At 40.1% G+C, this 12,611-nt stretch overlaps 1 protein-coding gene across 4 annotated transcripts in view; it reads left to right on the top strand.

The window, feature by feature from the left end:
• The window catches only part of LOC309696699 (collagen alpha-1(XX) chain-like), a 45,958-nt gene that overhangs the window by 18,429 nt on the left and 14,918 nt on the right, over positions 1–12,611 (top strand). For all 4 annotated transcript variants that reach the window (XM_082518046.1, XM_082518045.1, XM_082518044.1 and 1 more), the window contains 17 exons: positions 241–408; positions 2,914–3,033; positions 3,107–3,271; positions 3,437–3,595; positions 3,708–3,880; positions 4,800–4,929; positions 5,522–5,667; positions 5,929–6,058; positions 6,305–6,444; positions 7,091–7,217; positions 7,776–7,915; positions 8,009–8,141; positions 8,849–8,994; positions 9,131–9,260; positions 9,666–9,782; positions 10,503–10,649; positions 10,779–10,835. In XM_082518046.1, coding sequence (XP_082374172.1) covers positions 241–408; positions 2,914–3,033; positions 3,107–3,271; positions 3,437–3,595; positions 3,708–3,880; positions 4,800–4,929; positions 5,522–5,667; positions 5,929–6,058; positions 6,305–6,444; positions 7,091–7,217; positions 7,776–7,915; positions 8,009–8,141; positions 8,849–8,994; positions 9,131–9,260; positions 9,666–9,782; positions 10,503–10,649; positions 10,779–10,835 — 2,328 coding nt within the window. The remainder of the gene's footprint in view (positions 1–240; positions 409–2,913; positions 3,034–3,106; positions 3,272–3,436; positions 3,596–3,707; positions 3,881–4,799; positions 4,930–5,521; positions 5,668–5,928; positions 6,059–6,304; positions 6,445–7,090; positions 7,218–7,775; positions 7,916–8,008; positions 8,142–8,848; positions 8,995–9,130; positions 9,261–9,665; positions 9,783–10,502; positions 10,650–10,778; positions 10,836–12,611) is intronic.

The following is a 12,611-nucleotide window of genomic DNA, read 5'->3' on the forward strand; positions in this document are numbered from 1 at the left end:
ATAATGACAGACCATTCTGTTTGGCTACAGGGCATTTGTTTCGCCTCTCTCCTTTATAATCGAAGGAAAGAAACAGACGTTCACATGCATGAAAGCTCACTCCTGCATCTGTGCACCATGTCGACACATGTACACAATAGTTAGACGCCTTCACGTTAAAAACAGTTTTGGTGCCATCTGTTTCCTCATTTAAAGTACGTGTGTTCTTTACATCCTTTGCTTCTTGTGTTATTTATTAAGGTATGTCTTCAAGAAAACCATTTGAATGTGCGAGTGATGCAGCTGCAGACATCGTGTTGTTGGTGGACGGCTCCTGGAGCATCGGACGCATTAACTTCAGACGCGTCCGAGACTTCTTGGAGGGCCTAGTGACACCTTTCCACATTGGACCGAATCACATTCAGATTGGTGAGAAACAGAGCGTGGAGTATGGTGGTGAAAACATTTCTCATCACTAGCATTGTGAAAGTCATAGTAGATTTCAAATAGAAGTATTGCCACACTGTAGATGTCCTGACATCATCATTCACACTGTTGCAGGAGTATTGACATCACTCTGTTTCTCTTTTTGCTTTGCTCATTACATTTCTGGCCTTCTGGTTGTTATTGTAGGTTATTTTTATTGTTGTACTCACAGATTTACTACTGTCACTATTGCTCACATATAATTTACTACTACATAATTTTATAATTCATGTTTATACTTTGTAAAAAATATAAATTATACACAGTCAAATGTGTAATGTAATAAAAATTGTAATCTGTTGTCATCGGGACACATAACATTTTATATACTTTATGGTGTATTTTCCAGCTACTTTTGTTATTTGATTGGTTTTATTACTGATCCCTGATCCTGAACCTGTTCACAGTCTCAGGGAAACAAATACACACAAATGTTTGTATTCTTTAGCGTGGGCCTACAGCTTTCTCATTTAATCCAAAGCGCCTGTGTTCCTAAATGAATTAGATTTGGTATGTATACTTAACCAAACAGCTTGCAAAAGTTAACAAGTCAAAGAACGATTCATAGACTAGGTTCATAGTGTTTCCTTTAACATAGTTATTTTAAGCATATAAATAATGAATAGCTGTTACAGTGACTGCTATTGAGCCATCATGCAACGTTTATTGCTGCACTGCGCAGTCTTTATTAAAGTTTTATAGTTTTATGTTGAAATGTTACTGTAACCATCCAGGTATTGTTTACATTGTTTACAAATCAGCTATTAACCATTTTATAAAGGTTATTAGTCAGTATTTCATAGATTATTAATAGTAATAAACTATTAACTAACGGTGACTTGACTACGAATTAACTGTTTATTATTAATGGTCTATATAAAGTTTCCATCCTACATTTCTCAAAGTCCGTTTGCGATATTTTACATCTGACCGTCATGTGGGAAGAGGCTGACCAGGAGAACGGGGTTATATAATGTGCCCACATGGCAGCCAAGGCTCACTGCTCCTCCCTGTTAGTGGTTAGTGTATGAGCTGCTATGTGTCATATTACTGGTTTATTTTCATCCTTTGTGAACATTTATGAATTCAATTTTTTGGTCCAGAAATCACCCAACTAATGTTACATGTGTTTATTTGTTTAGATAAAATAAGTTCTACCATGTTTCATACAAACGAAATATCCATCTTGTCATGCGCCGCGGCGCGCGTGCACAAAAGATCCAAATGCAGACTCAAGCGCTAGCAGAAAAGGACACTTTATTATAATAACAAAAGGCGACCCGGGAAAACCAAAGGAGCAAAACGAGGAACTAAAAAACCCGGGGAAACAATGATGCGACGAAGCCGGAATCGGGTCCGTGGGAGGCTGCAACAGAAAGGGGAGAAGATTACTAGGGAGCTGGGAAGCGGAGGAAACACATCAAAACTGAGTTAGACCAGTTGGCTTACGATTAGAGCGGGACCGTGGGAGCTGGGGAGGGAAGTCCGTGAGAGGGAAATCCGTGGAGGTAGTGGATGGGCCAGATGATGCACCGGGTGATCCAATTGAGCAGGAGGACAGGCAGGTGGCAGACGCTGAATGCCGGATCGAAACCTAGACACAAGTAAGCAGATTTAACGCAGCTCCAACAAGATATTAATGCAACGCTTTCGCGGGAGTCTAGTTACCACAGAGAGGTGATTAACGGACTGGCGTGGAGCATCCGTCAGCGCCGGGTTAAGTAGCTCTTCAGGTAATCACCCCGATGGAGAGCAGGTGTGCCGGTGACGGCCCAGCCTGGGGGTGTGGCTACCCGCACATCACACATTCCACACACAGGACCACGGACCATGACACATCTATCCATTCATCTTCTTCTTCACCTGTTAATAAAGTCAAGGTCACAGATATAATACAGATACTTTGTTTTAGTCATGTGAAGGGAACCCGCAAAGTAAGAATTCCATTGCTCTGCGTAACTATTTGTGTTTTGCGGTGTACATGACAGTAAACATCTTGAATAAGTCCTGCTGTGATAGGGTGAGAGACTGGGGACACTGTGAACAGGCTGCTAGGCTATCACAGGGCTCAAACAGAGACAAGTCAAATCAATATTTGGCTTGTTCCCATTTGTGCATGAAGTTATTAAAATATCGACTTTTACTTACCATGCCAAGGTTTCATGTCATCATCCCCTGATGTGTGCAACACTTTATCATATTGTGCTGCCTTCATATAAGGTGCAACAACACTATTTACACCCATTATTTCCATAAAAAATGCTGTAAAACCAGCATCATAAACAACCTTTTGTTGTTTATGAGGTGACAACAAAAGGTAAGGACAATTAAAGCACAGACATATTGAAATGGATCACTCAGAGAAGAACTTGGCGGTCTTTTTGATTCTGTCTGTTATGAACTAACATAGATGATAAAATCATGTATAATTTAGAATCTTTGTTTTAGGACTGACACAGTACAGTGGAGACCCACGCACAGAATGGCACCTTAACAACTTCACCTCTAAAGAGCAGCTGTTGGAGGCAGTGAGGAACTTCAGATATAAGGGAGGAAACACATTTACAGGTACACACTCAGCTGATGCTGTTTGATACTGCATGTGTACCGTGCATTTGTCAGTGTCTAACCATGTCTCCAGGTCAGGCACTACTCCATGTCATGGAGGAGAACATGAGGTCCAGTGCGGGTGCAAGATCTGACACTCCGTTTTTTCTGGTGTTGTTGACTGATGGGAAATCTCAGGATGATGCCATTGCTGCAGCCACCCGGCTGAAAAATGCAGGCATTGAAATCATCGCTGTCGGTAAGATGGGCAAGTAGAGCAGGTCAAGTGATTTCCTTTTTTCAATTTAGCCTTTAGACTAAAACTACTTAGCCATTAGACTAGATTCAGAAGGGGTTCCACTACTTATTTTAACATGTTATGTCCTTAGCTGGTTAAACTAACGCACAACTTGGTGTTATTCAGGTGTAAAGAACGCTGATGAAGCGGAGTTGAGACAAGTGGCCTCGGAGCCAGTGGATCTGAATGTCTACAATGTTAATGACTTCCCTCTGCTCAGCAAGCTGGTGGCACGCCTGGTCCACATATTGTGCGGGAGGATAGAGGAGCGTGGCATCACAAAGCGTATGCCACCCATCTTTGTAGCTATCTATGTTTTTCTGCCTTAAACTGAGTTGTTTTTAATGGCATCAGATGTTTCCTGGAGATTTAATGCTCTGTGTTTCTGTGTGTTCAGGAATGGAGCCTGGTTCCACAGCAGATCCGACCCTCTCCTACCCCAGTCCTACTGATCTCCGGTTTTCAGAACTTGGTTCCAGAGAGGTGAAGCTTCACTGGACCAATCCTGTGAAGCCGGTCCAACAGTACAGAGTTGTGTACCACAGTGCTGAGAGTCAGAGTCCACAGGAGGTTAGCATCTTGCCTCTTTTCACATGCTGTAAATAAAAATGGAGTTAGGCACCACTCTACATCAAGTTTAGCATTTTTGCTATTGGTATCTTTGTGATTGTTTTAATATGGTTGTGATCATATCTGGATGAGAAGGTTGAGCTGAGGCATAAATGTTAATGCTGGTAGGGGCTAGCTAAATGTTGAACATAACAAAAGAGCAACCACCTGACTTTAAAAGTATCCTATTAACTCCTTATTAAAAAGCATTGTTTACTGTCTGATACATAAAACATTTCAGCCTCTGACTTATTTCCTGTTATGAATGTGAATGTGGTTTAAAGTTCTACATTACTTGACTGAGAGATGAATGTGAAAAAAGGCGGTTTTAACCTGTAACTGTTTGCTAGGCCTCTCCTGAGCTGTGGATGATATCGTGGTCTGTTCATTTTTGATATACAAGGTTTTTTTCCCCTGTTTTGAAGCCTGTCTCATGTTGCTATTTGGACTTCAGTTCTGGGGTTGGAGCATTCACTTTCACTTTCTAGCCACAGAGGCTGCTGCTTGGTTCACAGGCACTGTTGCCATATGGGTTTAAAGCACAAGGATGGTTATGTAAACAAATCTCAACTGTCAATGTGAAGATTTTACAATTTCCAGGTCCAGAAATGAACTTCACTGCTATTACAAAAATTCCTAGATGTATATATGTATATTCCTAGATGATTCATAAGGTATAAAAACCCCCAGAATGTGTAGAACATGTAACATGTGCTATGTCTGTCCAGCAACAATAAGATCCTTGTTTAGAGGAACAGCAAATACTATCCAGTGCTGCTACATATTCTTTGGGTTTAGTTGTCGGATCGATCATATGTATGTCACGTCTTATGTATGATATGTTTTCAGACTATTAGTCTAAGCAGTGCTTTGTTTCCAGGTGGTGTTACCTGGCTCAGAATCTGTTGTGCTGCTGGAAGGCCTCTCCTCTCAAACTCTGTACCACGTCTCTATCTTTCCCGTGTATGAGGACAACGTAGGCTTAGCGCTCAGAGGGACTGTCACAACATGTAAGACTAGCATCAGTGTTAAAGGTGCTAAAGATTGATAGGTATAGAAAGTTAGCACAAATGTAGAGTAATTCCAGCTCCATCCTTTATGAAATGTGGTAATTTTGTCATAGGTGCTACAGTATCAGTAAGTATGAAGTTGCTGTAGTCAGCAGAATTCCCTTAAATTATATTCTGCTGATAACAAGGAACAGTCAAATGTTATTTTCATTATATCACTTATATAGTGAGTTGGCAAAAACAGCTTTTAGTGTTATAAAAAGAATTCCCTAAAGCTATATAGATATTAATAATACTGGTACCCTGGGCAGTTTATATAGTAAGTTTCATCCAGATTGAATAACACATCTAGGGAAAAAAACATACATTGAATAACACATCTAGGGAAAAAAACATACATATACTACAAGCATCATAGTGAGGTTATAATAGTACAGTTACACATGTGATTCATTATTTAAAGGAGTTAAAGTTAAAGCTACACCCATGGAAGTTTGGTTGCTGTCACTGTTACTTTACACACCATGTGTACTCAGCAAACAAAGTACTCAAAAGTGTGTATACTACAAAGACATGTCTGTTTTCCTCTTAGTGCCACTGGCCATGCCTGCCAACTTGAAAGTGACTCCTTCATCTTACAGCACATTGCAAGTGAGTTGGGGTGCTGCACCCGGCGCAACACAGTACTTGATCCTGTACTCAGCACTCAGCCACGGAGAGCCTGATGATGCCAAGGAGGTGATGACAGAATGTGTTGACTATATTTTGCTGCTGGTTAATGATACAGAAAAAAGTAATACCTTGTAATTGCAGCTTATTGTTCCTAAACATTCATCTTCAATAACTCACCGTCATTTTAGACTACTGACTGCTAGTGGCCTATTACCACATCACAACATCAGTGTTCAGCCTTACACTAATGTTGGCAGATACAGTCCCAGTACAAAGCACTGCGCTCAGTAATGAGATGGATGAATGATGTTGTTTCTGTATTTGCAGGAGAAATTTGGTGCAGAACAAACTGTGGTGGAGCTGGCAGGATTACTGCCAGCCACAGACTACTCTGTCACTCTTTATGCGCTTTATGAGGAGGAACCCAGCGACCCTGTCACTGCTGTTACCACCACATGTGAGACATTATCTAAACAGTCTAAGACCGGATTTTTCACTTTCACTTACACTGTGTCTTTATGATTTCCTATTTTAACGTTTCTCCTTCTCCACCGTTCTGCACTCTACCATTGTTTCCTCTGCTAAAATGGTCAAAGATCAGCCTTCTGTAATATAGACATTGGTAACTGTACCTTTCCAAAGTTACTTCAGTACACTTGAGTGCACTTTCAAAGTTCTTCTGCTTTCGTTTTTTACTTTGCAGTCCCCCTCCCAACACCACTGAGTGTTCAGTTCCCGATGGTCACCCACAGTATGATGAAGGTGAGCTGGGTGCCCGGGGCTGGGGATGTCCCCGGCCATAGAATCACCTACAGCACCAACCACGGCAGTGATGTCAAGCAGGTACCTTCCCAAACAAGCCAGTCTTAAAGGATAGGTAACTTAGCCTTGTAACTCTTCAGGAGACTACACAATTTCAATTTCATTAGCACCTAATAAAATGGCATGTTGTATCTGGGTTCAAGTTTTTTAACCAGTTTCTAAAAGCTCACTTTTACTACCATTGGTAACTCATCAGTAAAAGTGTGCTCTTCCTGCCATATGGAGTCTAACTAGTGATGCTCAGTGGAGTCATTTGTTTAACCTGGTTGTACTCTATGGTGTGGTTGTGCCTCAAGTAATGAAAGATGTTTCCATCTTTAGTGGGGACAGTTTTCTTGAATATTGTGCAAAGAATTGTGCTTTATTGGAGGTCTGACATCTTGTTGCCAAGTACTAAATTACCACTTGTAATTTACCACCGCCACAGTGTTGTGCTCCAAATAGGCTGATATGACAAGTGAGTCATGTTTGCAGTCATGCAGTTTCTCTCTGATAGTTAATGGTTTAGTAAAGTTAATAAAGTAAAGTGTAGCTTCTGTACTTTAGACTAATGTACAGAAGCTTCTGTACTCTGTCCCATTTACTGCATTAACAGTTCAAAATGTTTGATAAATGAAATGCTGCCTCAGCCATGTCAGTCATTGATATATATTAAATATCCTTCCAGGTGGAAGTGACAGGAGTGAACTCAGTGCTGGTGCAGAACCTTTCCTCTCTTTCCAGATACCTCATTTCTGTTCAGTCTCACTACGCACAAGGCCTGTCTACAGCGTTCACCAGTAACGTCACCACACGTGAGACAAAATATTTGTTTTTGGCATGAAGGCATCACCTTAGGCTACATTTGTTAGATCAAACTGACTTCATGTTGTCTTTTTTATTAATAGTTTTTTGGGTATAAACTTGTTGATGCAATCTTTGCTATCTTTGCTCTTTTTCCATAGATTGAACTGAGGAAATGGGAATAAATGGTGTGTTTTTGTTGCAGGCTGCTAGTAAAAAAGTGCTTAAAGATTAAAAATCGGTTCTTTCCCAAGTGTTCTGTTATGTGCAGACACAGTATTGGTTCATCAATTGCGTTAGATGCTTTTAAATTCTTGAATGATTGGTAGGTCAGTGCTGAGTGGTTCCACAAACAAAACAAAACAAAGCATTCCTCAGAAAATGGTCAGGTACAAAAACTGGACTAAAAAGGAGTGAAAAAACAGATAATGTCCAAAGAAATACTTCAGCATTTGGCTCAAGGCTTTTGCACAGTACTGTAAATGTTATTGATTAATAATGAGAAATGTCATAATGTAGCTGTCTCTCTCTTTTTTTTAATTTCCATACACATTATTCTTTTCTTCTAGTGAAGGTGCCTCCTCCTTCAGACCTTAGGGTAACTAATTTCTCAGACAGTGACATCATGGTGCGCTGGGAAGCTGCAGCTGATGATGTTGTTTCTTACCTCATTAAGTGGATCTCCCTAAGTGGAGGCGACCTGAGACAGGTGGGGAAAATTATTGGATTGCTGGAGTACATATTATGAATTAAAAAATACGATATAAACTGTTGTCCTGTGTGTCCCTGCTGTGTATTTCAGCTGCGTATGAGTGGTGACAGTGAAGGAGCAGTTCTTGGAGGGGTGGAGGATGATAAAGAGTATCAGATTTCACTGTCTGCACTCTATGGAGATGGAGCTCAGAGTGAAGCTGTGGCCATACGCTACAGCACCTGTGAGTCACACATTTTCTGATCCTGAGCATTTCTCAAACTCAGGAAGGGCAAGCCTGATGAAACCATTTACCTTAGTCACATTAGCAGCAGTGTTCAGCCTACAAAATACACAAGTTAAAAGTCATGCATTTGAGTCATGCATCCATATTATTTGTTTATTTATTACATTATTTTTGAGACACTGTTAGTTGTTAGAAGCCAGTGTTTTAATGATAGGACATATGTGACAGTAATGAGACAACCTAAGATATCCAAGATTACCACAAAAACACAGAAATAAAAATCATAGAATCACAGAAAGCTTGTTTTTCTCCTGTTAGTCTTTAGGCCCAGTTACCTTTTACTTTTCTGTGGTCAGCAGCCCTTCGTGTCATATTCTGTACAATATAGCATTACTACTACAATAACCTGTAAGTAAATGAACTTCATTGTGTAATTGATGGCAGTTCTCAAAGTACTAGTCACTTAAAGGTTAAATTTCACATCTAAATTCTCATCTTTGAGTAACTAGAACTCTGAGCTATGAAATAAATGTAGTGAGGTTAAAGTATCAAATCAAAGTATCAAATTCTCTGTTATACTTTACATTTATTGTCTAAAAAACACTTTGCTTTGCTGCCAAAATAATTTCCTCCTATAAAGGAACAAAGTGAGGGTTAAGTGTCGTTAGCTGTGGTACTTTATCTCTTCTATGATGTTGCTGCAGTGTCTGGTGGAGGCCCAACCAGCCTCACGGTTTCTGATGAGACTGCCGTCAGCATGGTGATCAGTTGGGTACCTCCCAATGCTCATGTCCTCCAGTATCGCGTGTCCTACACAGCATTGACTGGAGCTGATAGCCAGGATCACACTGTGAGTGGGTCGTAGTCATTACATCTTCACCTCTTCTGGGCTTCAGCCGGCTGTCATGTGTCAGAATTCCATAAGTCCCAAAACTTTAAATGAGTTCTGACTGTGTTGGGATGATAGTGTTGTTTGTTCTCTGCAGGTGCTGGTCCCTGGTGGAGAGAAGCAGGTGATGCTGGAGTCACTGCAGCCAGATACGCGCTACAGCATCTTGGTCACTGCTGAGTACCACAACAGAGAAGGAGGCAGCGGTTCAGCTCAGGGCAAAACTGGTGAGTCAAACAAGGGAAAGATGTCAAGACAGCTCAAGTGCAACTTCCAGTGAAGAGCGACAGGTTTACATGCAAAAAGTGCAAATGTCCCATTACTTTACCCTTACAGGAGGGATATGCATATGTTTTTGGGCAGTATTGTTTCTACAGCACTACACGTACAGTCATTTTGGTCCAGAGACGCAGATTCCTTTCTCTGCATAATGATGGGCTCTCTGAACAATGAGACAGCAGCCAGTACCAGTACAATACCAGTACTGCTCTTGATACTTGGTTGTAAGTTCAAAAATTACTGGGTGCACTGTGTCTACGTTTATTGTCCATGCTAGTGTGCAGATGACATTCTTTGGCTTTGTTTTTTTTTTGTTTTTTGCTTGTTTTCTTCCTTTTTTTCTGTCTCTCTAGCCACTTTGCGGGTAAGCAGTGCGAGTGTGGTCAGGTCAGACCACTCCAGTATCTGTGTGTCATGGAGACCAGTATCTGCCGTTGATGGATATCGTATTGTAATCCAGGATGTAAAAGGTATTCTGTAATCATGTCTACAGTGATGTGAAAAGGTGTTTGCCCCCTTCCTGATTTCCTAGTGTTTCGCATCATCAAACAAATTTTAATATTAGAAGAAAGATAAGACAAGTAAATACAAAATGCAGTTTTTAAATGATGATTTCATAGATTAGGAAAACCTCCCTGGTCCTGTGGAAAAAAAAAAAAAAGATTGCCCCTCTTGTTAAATCATGAATTAACTGTAACTAACTACATTTTTTGGAAAGCTGAGTTGAGTTTCACTAAACACACTCAGGCCTGATTAATTGCAGACTTGGGATGCAGACCGAATGATTTCCTGTGTCGTTCAGTGGTGCTTTTTGATATGGCATGGTGGTGGTAATGTATTATCTGGAGCTGTTTTTCTGCTTCAGGACCTAGAAGACTTGCTGCGGTAAATAGAACCATGAATTGCTGCTGTCTACCTGCTTTGGAGGGTTTTTTCCCTTAATTATTAACCCCTTCATTTAGCAACTGCATTTTGTGTTTACTTGTGTTATCTTTGTCTAATTTAAATGTTTTTCATCATCTGAAATATTTAAGTGTGACAAACATCCAAAAAATATGAAATTATTTTCATAATTTATATGAAAATAATTATATATATATATAATATAAATATATTATATGTGAGTTATTAGTTGTAACAGAACATACAGTGATTGCTGGCAATTTACTCTGTCGTGCATGTGTGCATAGACAAACAATCAAAGCAAGAAGTTGTGAGTAAGTCCAGCAGAAGCCACTGTTTCACTGATCTGGAACCTGAGACTCTGTATCGCATCAGTGTGCACTCTCTTCTCGGCTCAGCAGAGGGCCCGGCAGTCTCCATCCTCCATCCCACAGGTCTGACATGTTCTCAGAAACACAGATGATCATTGGCCAGCAAACACAAAAACTAATTTAATTCAGAGTTTATGTATGAACAGTAATATATTATTCTATATAAATAATTTCAATGCAATTTTATTACAGCTGCAGCTCCAGCCCGAATTGCCATCCATCCCCGGATGTACCCTATCCACAATGAAGGTAAATCTTTAGATCCACGTATACTTTATCTTCAACTTCTTCTGAGTAGCCTATGAAATATTTTGGGCTGAATTTAACACACGAGTTCAGCAGATTCCCCAGTCACAGTGTGTGTGTGTGTGTGTGTGTGTGTGTGTGTGTGTGTGTGTGTGTGTGTGTGTGTGTGTGTGTGTGTGTGTGTGTGTTTCTGTCTTTGCATGAATCAAACTCCAGCTGAAAGGCAATAGCCCACCAATAATATGTTCCAGTCCTGTGCAGCAATCAGTTTTCACCAACACTATCATTTACCTGTATGCGCACAAAAATCAGAGGGGTGCCGTCAAAGTTACCACCGGATTCACGGACCATGTGCACTAGACACTGTTATTGTTACTACTGCATGTTAGTGACTGAATCACTGTAAATAGACATGTGCACACCAGCTATTCACAGCTAGCGTGTTTCCATATTTTTAGATATAAATGCGGTATTGAGGTAGATTGTGGTGAAATTACAAAAACACAAAGAAAAAAATTGAATAATAATAATATTAGACAATAATAATAATAATAATAATAATAAACGTTTAACCTAGAATATGTTTAAAGGTGAAGAATGACAAACCAGAATAAAAGAAGGAAGGAGGGGCCCATTTGATAATCGGGCAGTTAAGTAAGTAAGTAAGTAAACTTTTATTTATATAGCACATTTCTAGATAAAAGATCACAAAGTGCTTTACAAGGTATAGGAACAGATTAAAAAGACAAAGTACAGTCAAAAGTTAACAAAATGCAATTTTAAAAAGATGTGTTTTTAGCTGTTTTTTAAAAGTAATCAGTGAATCAGCAGATCTTAAGTTCTGAGGAAGAGAATTCCACAGTCTGGCGGCCACAGTAGCAAAAGCTCGATCACCCCTAGTTTTCAGTCTCGTATACTGAATAACAAGTAGGCCCTGACCACAAGACCTCAGAGACCTACTAGGGGCATAGGGCTGTAAGAGTTCAATGATGTATGATGGTGCTTGTTCTTGAAGAGCCTTAAATGTCAGAACCAGAATCTTAAAGTGGACTCTGAATTCGACAGGGAGCCAGTTCAGCTGTATAAGCAACGGTGTTATATGTGAGTATTTCGATGTTTTCGTCAGAAGCCTTGCTGCAGCATTTTGGACAATCTGCAGACGCTCCAGGGAACTTTTGTTTAGACATGTGAACAGTGAATTGCAATAGTCCAGTCGTGATGAAATAAAAGCATGAATAACAATCTCCAGTTCAGTATGAGATATTATGGGGCTCAATTTAGAAATATTTCTTAAATGATAGAAGCAAGACTGAACCAGAGATTTGACGTGAATATCCAATGTAAGAGCAGGATCGAAGGTTATTCCTAGGTTCCTGATAGACGATTTCACAAACGTTGAAAGGGGACCAAGAGCATTCATTATGCTGGGTACATGTCTGTCTGGAGCACATACAAGGACTTCAGTTTTATTTTCATTTAGTTGGAGGAAGTTGTCAGCCATCTAACTTTTGATGGTTTCCAGACACACATTTAAAATCCGCAGCTTAGAAGCATCTTCAGGTTTAAAAGATATATATATAGTTGGATGTCGTCTGCGTAGCAGTGGTAACAAATATCCTCAAAAGGGCTCAAAATATGCTGGAGAGGAAGTAAATAAATTAAAAACAATAAGGGCCCCAGCACAGAACCTTGTGGCACACCAAAGGACAGGGACGTAGAAGATGACCTGTACTTAGAAACTGCCACAGAAGAGTATCGTTCACAGAGATACGAGGAGAA

This window comes from Aulonocara stuartgranti (assembly GCF_965226115.1).
Source record: "Aulonocara stuartgranti genome assembly, chromosome: 20".
In the NCBI taxonomy this organism is placed as follows: domain Eukaryota; kingdom Metazoa; phylum Chordata; class Actinopteri; order Cichliformes; family Cichlidae; genus Aulonocara; species Aulonocara stuartgranti.